General features: G+C 34.6%; 1 protein-coding gene across 1 annotated transcript; it reads right to left on the reverse strand.

The window, feature by feature from the left end:
• Positions 1-266: 266 nt before the first annotated feature.
• LOC133812855 (kinesin-like protein KIN-4A) lies at positions 267-10,703 on the reverse strand. The gene is made up of 27 exons (XM_062246676.1): positions 10,345-10,703; positions 10,069-10,199; positions 9,253-9,399; positions 8,997-9,146; positions 8,414-8,667; positions 7,927-8,114; positions 7,718-7,842; positions 7,315-7,351; positions 6,835-6,926; positions 6,596-6,706; positions 6,383-6,496; positions 6,170-6,263; positions 5,869-5,981; positions 5,327-5,425; positions 5,139-5,252; positions 4,937-5,053; positions 4,728-4,808; positions 4,345-4,416; positions 3,482-3,575; positions 3,376-3,407; positions 2,981-3,078; positions 2,770-2,868; positions 2,378-2,599; positions 2,079-2,247; positions 1,733-1,888; positions 1,351-1,653; positions 267-727 (listed from the first exon to the last, which is right to left on the reverse strand). The coding sequence occupies exons 2-26, from the start codon at positions 10,183-10,185 to the stop codon at positions 1,450-1,452; spliced, it is 3,099 nt and encodes a 1,032-aa protein (XP_062102660.1). The 5' UTR covers positions 10,186-10,199; positions 10,345-10,703; the 3' UTR covers positions 267-727; positions 1,351-1,449.
• Positions 10,704-10,915: the final 212 nt, after the last annotated feature.

Consider the following 10,915-nt stretch of genomic DNA (forward strand, 5'->3'; position numbering starts at 1 on the left):
GATGCAAATTAATATAAATAGTAAACTATCATCAATTTAATGTTAATAAATAAATAGTAAACTAAATTATAAAAAAGGATGATAAACTTTTTTCATGAATGATTAATGATAATATTATAATTAAAAAAATGCATTTATAATTTGGAACAATTTTTATTACACACTATTAGAGAATTTTTTTTAAACAAAAAAAAATACTAAAATACATCATTGTGTTACATTACAAAATTAATTCTATAACCAAACCCAACATCTTATTATAGTCCTTTTGAAAATGAGAAAAGGTTGAAGGCATTAAATGTTTATTGTTCAATACAATACAGTAATATTGCTTCCCTTGTTTAAGAATGAAACCCAAAATTCTACTAGAAAAGAAGGTTTTGCAGTGACAGACAGAAGAATCAACAAGATAATACAAAACTTATTATCTCACTCATCCATTCAAACTAATGAAAATGTACAAAAAAATAAAAAAGATTATTGAACAAGAAGGATTAGCATCTTATGTTTGCATCACCAACAACAACATAACTTGTATCACCTAAATACTCATTTCACTCCATGCACAAAGCTTCAATCACTCACCTTTCGCGGCCTCGTAAGAAAAAATTTGAAACATTATTGCCTGCACAATAAGGCGCTTTCGATGTAGTGGATTTGCCATCCTTTTGCAATCTGAGCACCAAACATGTCAAGTTTCCTCTCTAACAGTTTTACAGCACACCACCTGCCACAGTTGATCAGATCAGTGTAAAACTCGAGAGATCGGTTATTAAAAATGTGTAAGAATAGACGAGGAAATGGAAGTTTTGACAGTCGAATGGAGGGTATGGTAAGACATTATATCTCAAAGTCGATTAGTCATGAGTGGAGTAACCTATATTCTTATAAGGGTTTATACATTTTTGGACCCTGTATTTTTTCTCATTACCTGTTTGGACTCTGTATTTTTACAAATTACTTTTTGGACCATATGTTTTGTAAAATAGTTAAAATAGAACTCTAAACTCAATTTTGATGAAGAAAAAATTGAATATAACAACACAGTTTTTAAGCAGAATGATTTTATTTTTGTTCTGAATTGTTAATTTGGTAAATTATTTGTGATTTTAGTTGAAAAAACATTGACCAAAATTGAGTTTAGGGACTATTTTAAACATTTTACAAAACATAGGGTCCAAAAAGTAATTTGTCAAAACACAGGGTCCAAACAGGTAATGGAAAAAAACACAGGGTTTCAAAAAGGTATAAACCCTTCTTATAAATATTCAACTTTGTCGCCACTAACTACTCAATCCTTTTCTCTTTCACAAGTAAAATGGCAATGAAGGAAATGGAAGTAAGGGTTACCTTCATCAATGCTTGTCTTTGTCAAGTTCCATGTTGGATCACACATGGCAGTTAAAAAGTATATACAAAGGATCTGTTTTCTAAGGTGAGGTTGTTGCATCATAGTTGGAGTTGTGGGCGAGGCCTTGACTTGATTATAGTTTCGTCGCTATGCTTAATCCATTCGGAAAGTCTCCATGGCTTCTGCCACTTCCATTTGAACTGCAGGAGCCACTGATGATGACTTCTCTTCCACCTCCAGAGCTTCCCAGCCTGAGCGACGGTTGCTAATTTCTTCATTGACAATTGTCCCATTGGCACCATCTGCACCAACAAAATGTCTACTTTCTTAACAACACAAACACCGAATATGGAGGCAGCATGAATAAAGCAAAGGAATTACCTTTCGTGTTTGGTTTATAAATGTCGCCGAGTCTTTAACTGTCCCATTAACTACACCTGGAGTGAATTTGAGCTGCTTTGGTGCTGGAAGTGACATTGGAGACAAGGGACCACTCATATCTTCCGCGAGGTGTTTCAATGAAGAACGAGAATTCCCCTGTGGAACCATCTTTTAAATTTTAATATTTTTTTTCAATCTAACAAGGTTGGTTGGTATCTATTTCAAAAGAACTTAATATAGACCAGAAATTGAGAATAGCTAAAAAAAATTAGTATGCTTGCTTTGAGAAAAATCAATTATTCTGCAACAAAAATTTGAAACTCAGATATTAAGAAGGCAGTCTTACCGAATCTGATTTTCCCAATGCAGTAGCAGCAGCAGCAGCTTGCTCCTTTGCCCTTTGCTCCCGTACGAGCTCCTTTCGCTGAGTTTCACTTATTTGCAGCAAGGTTACTAGCTCATTCAGCTTATCTTCCATGTCCTCAATTTCCAAGTTCTTCTCCCATAACTGACACCTGTTGACACGACGTGTAAAAAATGAGGCCAGCCTTATGGAAAATATGGGATTAAGCCATTGGGTTTGTCAACATAGTTATGAGCCAAAAATTAAATGATGAGAATTTGTCTTCTAGGTTCTATAAGCACCTTGCTTCTGCAGTTGTATTAAACATGTACTGTAGCAAGTTCTTAGCATCTCCCATCGAACGCAGCTGGTTCCACCGTCCACGACCAATCATGGAACGCTCTCTTTCCTCTGCCTCTGAAAGCTGTGATGCCATTGCAATGAGTGCATTCGAAGACATGCTCAGCATGTTCTCAACAGATTCTATTCTAGCCTTTCTTGAATCCGGTGACATGGACAACACCCTTTTTTTTTAACGAAAGAAAGAAAAAAATTAGTCCTAAAAAATAAAGTAAAAAGGTAAACAGTGGAAGTATTTTATAATCTAGAATGTTATACTATAATACTTTTAATATTTTTTTCGAAAATTAATGTCTATTTACTGTGTAAATACTTAAAGTAGGAAATTTCATACCTGGAATATCCATTGTTTCCTTTTGGGGGACTATTCCCATCCAAAGATAACTGGTCCACTTGCTTTAATAAGGCCAACTCTTTTGCCAATGCAACTCGTCTGAAAAGCGATTACGTTTATGATACTAATTAATATGGGAGCTGATCCATACATGAATCTTCATACTACTTTGGCATTGGAGAGACAGTTAGTATGAGTACATAATACTTACACTTGATTTTGCTTCTCATATTCGAAACGGACTTCGTGCACTTTAACGCTGACCTCCAATTCATGATCAAGCCATCTCTGCAAAGACTTTTCATTGCTCTACATATGACATGAATACTCTCATCAAATTTTCCAATACATACAAACCATTATTTTAATGAATCGATAAATATTATTAAATATAAGTGTTTGCAAGTCACATTAAACTATCTAGTTGAATCATAATAAGTCTATGAGAACCTCATAGTCAGCTACCTTGTTAATGTATATTCAGAGTCATTCTAAACAACACTACTATTACTTTTCTTTCAAAGCAAATAGGTTTCGAATCTGGATCGATGTTTAGAACTAAGCATACAAATTGAACTATGAGGAAAGCTCAGTACAGTTCTTTACCTGAGTGGCCGATGTATGTCCATTGGAATTGGCTGCAATAAATAACACTATATTAGGAAAACAGAATTTCGAAAGAGAAAAAAATGCTTTCAAGAGAAATATCAACCTGGGTTGTCACGAACAGTAGACTTTCGGGATTCCAATAATTCCTTTAGCCGTTTGGTAGCAATTGCAGCCTCTTCTGTCTTTCTTTGGAGAACCTGCAGGAGTTATAAAATTCGTTAGCAAGTTCTTACAAGTATATAAGAAAAACCCACCTAAATCATTTAACCAAGCTTAATAATTCCATTAATCAGCCCACCCTTCCCCTCTCTCTACATAAATATATATATATATATGTGACAATTCTCCTATAGGGGCATCACTTTGAGCCCTGTCGAGCGGGCTCTTCAGAATTCTTGACTTGTGAACAGTTTTCGATGCGATTTTTTTTTATGACGGTCTATATTGTAGTTGTTTAGAGTATCCTGCAAATTTTCGGAAAATTCCGAATAGTTTACAGTACTGAAAACTAGGTTCAAACATGTTATTTTCCACGCGCACAAAAAAAATTAGTCACGCGTGCAACATGTTTGAACATAGTTTTTGGTACTGTAAATTATTCAGAATTTTCTAAAAATCCCGTTGATACTCTAAATAGCTACAATATACACGGTCATAAAAAAAAATCGCACAGAAAACTTTTCAAAAGTTGAGAACAGAGCACCACCGGTAGGACTTAAGTGAAGCCCCTGTATGAGAAATTCCCTATATATATATATATATTTGCATTTAACAGGCCTAGCTTTTCTCATGGTAGCTCTACATAGTGTACTCTTAACCCCTCATCAAATACTGAGTATCTGGCTAGACAATAAACTTTATCCTCCCAACTCAGGACGAATTTACGAACAAACTATGTATATATTAAGAACACCCTTGTGTATAGAGAATGGAAGTCAACATCTATGTTGCATTGCTAAACTATACCATTTTCTGACGCTGGTTCAGGGCTTCAAGTTTATGCCTCTCGTACTCATTTCTCCTTCCTTCCTTTTTTAGCTGTGTAGGACAAAATCATAATTAAACATAATATATACACATTGGATTTACAATATGTAAGTCTGTCTTTTTCTAAGCTTCTTCAACTTCTGTTTTGTTCCGATTAATTAAATACTCTTTGCAATGGGAATAGCAAATAATAAAAATGTTTCTATTGCATGTGAAGAGCATCATTTCAGGACAAATGATATAAACTTTGATTAGTTATCGACGTCTTTAAGTGCTCAAGGTACTGTATCTTATCAGGATATTGATTAAGAAAAGAGGAGATGAAGGTGATGGATTCATGTTTGAAATGGAAAGTTAAAAACCTGCAGCAATTCCTTTTCACGAGATGCCTTCCACTGTCGGAATTGTTCTGCCTCTTGCTTTATCTTATGCTGCAACTGAACCTACAAAAATAAAGAACAAGCAAGGCACATTTTAATGTACAAGACTTGGTGCCTTTTCATTCATCTTTTTTAGAAAAAGAAAAAAAAAAATTGTCTAAGACTTGGTCAAGCACTAAATGAGAACTAACCTTCTGAGATTTAATAGATTGTATTTCAGATTGCAGGCGCTTTGCTGCATCATCACTTTTCTGTTTTTCCTTTACAAGTTGGACTTGGCTTTCTTGCTTCTTCTTAAGATCTAAAATCTGATACAACACAATTACTTGAGTTTCAATCACCGCTGCAACTTTCTGATAAAAATAAATAAATAAATATAGTTCATCATATCACCTGGGCTTCTAGAGATTTTAGTTTTTGTGTATGAGGATCGTGAACTTTATGCGCTTGTCCATCGGAATTGGCAGCAAGACTCTCAACTTCAGCCAACAAGTGATCTCTCTCTTGCTGTGGTTGTTAATGAATATTAGCAGCAATATAAAGTGTATGATTTAATGGAAATTAAAGAATATCAATTAGACCTGCACAATTCTTTTCTCTTCTTCGAGTTCCACTATTTTCTTTCCAAAGTGCTGTTTGAGTGTTTCTGTGTCAATCCCTCCGAAAAGTCTCATTTCAGACTGTACCAAAAAACAAACTACGATTCAGGGAGCTGTTTGTTTCAGTTCGTTCCAAATCCTCGATTTTCAAAAGTAAAAACTTGTCGAAAAAATTATGATATTCACTAAAACATGCACACTGAGGAAATTAAATGGGGTTGCTATGATCATATTATACCTTCAACAGTTGCATGCATATACAAAGTATTATGGAAGTCAAAGTGACTTTATATGACAACCAAAATGAAACTTTAACGTCGAAATAAAGAAAAGAAAGAAGAAGCAGTGCATAGCATAATAGCCCCACATTTGCAACCAAAACTATTCAAGTGACAAGTTATCTTTAACAAATTGACTAGAAGTGCACCTTCAATGGTATGTAAAATTTAAATTGCTCAACTCTTTTCTTTTCAAGTTCAAGCCCATGCATAGCATACAAATGAATCTTTAAGAAAAATTTGAACCTCTTTTTGCTCCAAGCGTTTGTTTAATTCATTCAACTCCTTATCCAATGTATTCTGCAAAAATTCATGTTCTCGCTCTTTTGTTGCAACTTCAACTTCTCTGGAATTTTCACCTGTACATTTATTACATTGCTGAAGATGTCAAGAACTACAACCAGAAGAATAACATATATCTTTTAAAATAGGTACCACCCTCAGTTGGGCCATGGAAGTGGATTGAAGTCAATTCAATTCTCAGTAACATCATCAATCTCAAATGGTCCGAACAAAAATATACTTTAATACAAAATTTAACTATTACCTGACATGATTTCACCCATCTCATAATCAGCAGCATCAATACTTTGAAAACCTCTCTTAAGTCCATCATTCTTAGTCAGAGAAGCATAGCCGTCCTAAAGAAGGATTAAAAAAAAACACATGCCATGTCAGTAATCACAGTTTGAAGTTATCAAAGAGATAAAAAAAAAAATCAAATATATATAGCGTACAAACAGGAGTTTAGTACACTTACTCGAACATCTGCTTCACACTGCCCCACTACAGCACGTCTGCTGCGATATACATGAAGTTCTCGAGAAAGGTCCAAATTGCTTGTTTCAAGAAATGCAATCCGTTCCCTAAGAACCTAAGGTAGCAGCAATACACCATCGAAGAAGATTCATTTTCATAGAAGCTACTGCAGAAACAACCAAGTCCAAGCAAAAGAAGGTTTTAATATAAATACCTGTACTTCATCAGATAGAGCCCCTCCCCCACGAGCATATAGCTCTGCCTGCAAGAATTCCACCTGCTGTCGCATCTTTTGCATTTCATTGGATTCTAGACCTCTATTAACCTATACACACACACAAGAGTAGATTTATTCAATGTTATTTTGATTAATTTAAAATTTGGAAAATATCATGCCTAACACAGTAGAATCTTTTTGATAAATAATAGCAACAGAGCATCTGATAAACTTACAACAGGCTTGTTCTGGATATTCCGGGCACGATTTGCATATTTAAGAGTATTAAGAGTTTCCTCTGCGTTGATGTCAGCAGGGCTGATACAAGCTGTAGAGTATAAAATTTCCCATCTTATATTAGAAGCATAAAGTAAAAGGACTCAAACATCATGGGGAGGAACCCAAACAAAGATGCCATGAAAGAAATCATCAATTTTAACCCTTGAAATGATTTCAGTAGGTGAAAAACGAGAGAGAAGATTAGAAAAGGAAAAATCTTTAAGGGTTACTGAGGCCATTGTTATTTCAATAAATCATGAAAGAAAAAAAAATAGCCCAGAAAAAAGGATCATGCCTAGTGTCTAGTTCAAAAGAAGGAAGTTGAGAATTCTAAATCACAATTATTAGATTGGTTTGACATCAATGACAGTAGCCTACAGTCATTAATGTCATTGGACTAGTGTTTATAATGATTAAACAATCACATAAGAGATTACCTATCATAACTGTCTTGCTGTTTCCTCCTAGTGAATCCTGTCAGACAGCACAAGTGAATCCATGGCAGAATAATAAGCAGAAGGTAACATAATAAAAAATAAAAAATGATATGGTTACTTAACTATAATAGTAAAGAAATCTTATATAACAAGACAATAGTATATATTTGAAGGATTTGAAGAACAAATCTCTAATAATTTGGTAAGGAAGTTATCATTTATACTGTGTATAATTCTCTCTAATTTTTCAAGAAAAACTTAGAAAAAAATATTATGATCAAGATTAGTCATAGGTTGAGAAAATATAGTTTTAGTACCATTATATAATTCTCATCTTCAAAAGTCTACATAAATTATGTATCGGGCATGACACCTGAAAAATTATAATCATAAATAAACTAACCTGCAAGAGTCGAGTGAGTTTACTATCTCGATAAGGAACATGAACACCCTCTTTCCGCTTTTTTTCATCCCCCAGTGCACTGATAACATTTCCAAGTGCTAGAAGGCCCCTGTTGATATGTATACCTGTAGGTAAAAAAATAAGTTAGAAGTTGCATTATTTCTTCACAAATAGAAACTAAGAATAAATGCATAAGCAGGTTCATTAACCTTCTTTAAGACGAACACCATCAGAACCAGTTCTCTTAGCTCGTTCAGATCCAGCAAGATCTACCAAATGGAGCTTTGCACAAAAGTATTCTTCACCCATATCCTCATCTGGAGAGTCATTGCCAGGAAAAACTGAATGAACTTTCCGCATCTGTTCTAAGGTGATTGTGAAGATGGCGTGTGACCGACTGGTACATACATGTAATGGGAGTCATATATAATATTAGGACGAGAAAAGTCACGCTTATTTCTTAACATTTAGATTCATTGTCATATTGTCATTAGTAGATTCAGAGGAAGAAAAAAAAAACTATTGTTTGCACATGTTCTGACATTAAAATGCCAATCTAGGACTGTGAACATATCTACAATAAAGGAAAAATGAACTACAAGTCAATAGAAACAAGAAGCTTCAGTTATTAAAAAAAGTTAAAAATACCGGTTAGCACAAAGTTATTTACTATAGAAAACAGGTATGGCAAATTACCTTGACTGGTTGTTCATGTTAGTACTTCCAGTTGCTCTGCTTAAAGATCCTTGCTCCAAGCAAGCAGCCATTTCCTGTAATGTTCTAACAGACATTTCAGTTGATCCTGCTAGTGTTATGGCTCCATTTGATGATTCTCGAATTTGTATGGGCTGTCTAACTGGAGCAGAAACTTTCCCAGCATGTCCATTAACATTTTCCATTTTGTTCAGGGATACAGAATCCAATAAGTCTCTTACTTCTTCTTTTAAGATCTTCAAAATCAAACCAGCCAATTAATCATTTGTAACAATAAAGTAAACAGTAGAAATAGTGAATCAGAAAGAGAATCAGATGATCTTGCCATTGTCCCAGACTTTGTTCAATCACTGCTTTTCACATGAAAACTTTCTTAGAAGGTTTTTTTATTTCACATGTTATTACTAATCAAATAGGTTTTTTGCCATATGCTTCACACTTTTATCTCTATTGAATAAGAATTCTGATACGTTTTCCTAGTTCATCTTCTTTGGCTTATTGCATAAGCTTTAGTAGCATAACACTATAACCCTCACAAACAAACCAAACATTCTTAGGCACATACCTCGATGAAGGAAACCTGCAGCTGGAATTCTGTTTGATGTTTTAACGTTTCAATCTTGCTGAAAAGTGCATTCATAGCTTGAGGAACCAGCCCTGTTTGGCTACAATCTTTGGAGCCGGTCCCCATGGTATATGTTTTCCCCGATCCCGTCTGCATAACATGTCTATATTAACCACAATATAATAAAACAGCACAAAAGATCTTGTTCTTGTTCTTGTTCATTTTCGAAACAGGTTTTGTGTAGAATAAGAATTACCTGACCATAAGCAAGCACAGTGGCATTGTATCCTTGGAATAAACCATCCACAAGTGGAGCAATGCATTCATCAAACATGGCAGTTGATGCTGTTCCACCACTTCCATAGACATGGTCAAATGTAAAGGAATGCGAGCCGATTTGTACCTACACCATAATTAATTCAAATTACAAAACATTGCCTTTGAAGTACTCAATTAGCTCCAAAAACTAAGAAAGAAAGTGCAACTCATTCAAATGTCAAAGAACTTTTTGTTTAATTTTCAGCTCCTCTATTAACTTAATCCTTCCACCAGCATCACTCAACATCATTCAATTTCGTGGCAACCCATGTTCTAGGAAGTTAACAAGGTGAGATAAATGAGAAAGAAAAAGGAAAATAACTTCTCATTCATGTCCTCTTATCAATAGAATTTTCACCCATATTACAAGATAAAAAGTAAAACTGAACAAATAGCTTTTGTTTCTGAGCTATGGCTTTATTGTTCATAAATCTGGACTCCGGTTACTCTTTGGAAGCCTAATCATTTTGTTTTAGGACACAAATTCACATGCATTGAAGAGCATAGTAAATTTATGAAGAGATCAAAGAAGAGTTTATGAAGAGCCAGATCAATAACAATCATGAAGAGAACAATTAAGAGTTTCTCATGAAACTGAATTGAATTGAACAGGAAGCATGAGGAGAAATAAGCAAACCCACAACAGAATAGCTAAAATTCAATCCTATAAGCTCACTAAACTTGTAAACTCAAACAATTATGACAGAAGAAACAACACACAATTCATTGTACAGAAAAAATTAATACAAAGCACCTGAGGCTTTCCGGGTGTGACAGAGACACATTCTTTACAGCCTTGGAGGCGTTCATCGCCTATAAGAGGGCGAACATGAACAGCAACCTTCACAGAACAATTCTCCGATGACTCCATGAGTAACCACCAAGCTAATTAAAAAACAAAAGTGACCCAGAAAAGAACAAAGTAAAACTGAGACAAGGGTATAAAAGAAAATGCTTAATTCTATGAGAAACTTAATTTTATTTTCTGGGCAGTTGAGATTCGGATGAAGAAAACGATGTTGTAACAGACCAAGAAGAAGAAGGGTCTTGGTGGTTGGATGTGAAGTGTGATTTGAAGAAGAATAGTAGCTCTAAGCAATAGAAATGAAGGAACTTGTTCTTCTTCTTCTTCTTCCTCTTCTTCTTCTTCTCATTATAGTATTTTAGTACAAGTAGAGAGCTTTAGAGCTTCAGCCCACATTACGATTTTTCCTTCTTCTTCACACCTCACACTCTTCTAAGCTGAAATCTGAAACCCAATGCGGTGGTGGTGGTGATGTTGGTGAAAGACTTCTCTACCAAACTTTCCCATTTTGCCCCTCTTGGTCCAACCTCTCCCAAACTTTCTCTTACATCCACTTTTTCTTTTTCATTTTTTTTAATAATTTTCTTTTTCTTCTTCCTATGTTTTCCACTGGTCCTTCCTCACGCCATGCTAGCTACAACTGTGTCTAACTAACCGTACAATTGTTGTTACCGTATTATATTTTCCAACTGTCATTTAGTACTTTGGTACCTTGTCTTTTTTTATTTTTTAGAAAATAAAACCAAAATCTTTCATCAAAATATTTTATTCTTGTTTGTATGTAATGAGAAAGTTT

This window comes from Humulus lupulus, chromosome 1 (assembly GCF_963169125.1).
Source record: "Humulus lupulus chromosome 1, drHumLupu1.1, whole genome shotgun sequence".
NCBI classification, from domain to species: Eukaryota; Viridiplantae; Streptophyta; class Magnoliopsida; order Rosales; family Cannabaceae; genus Humulus; species Humulus lupulus.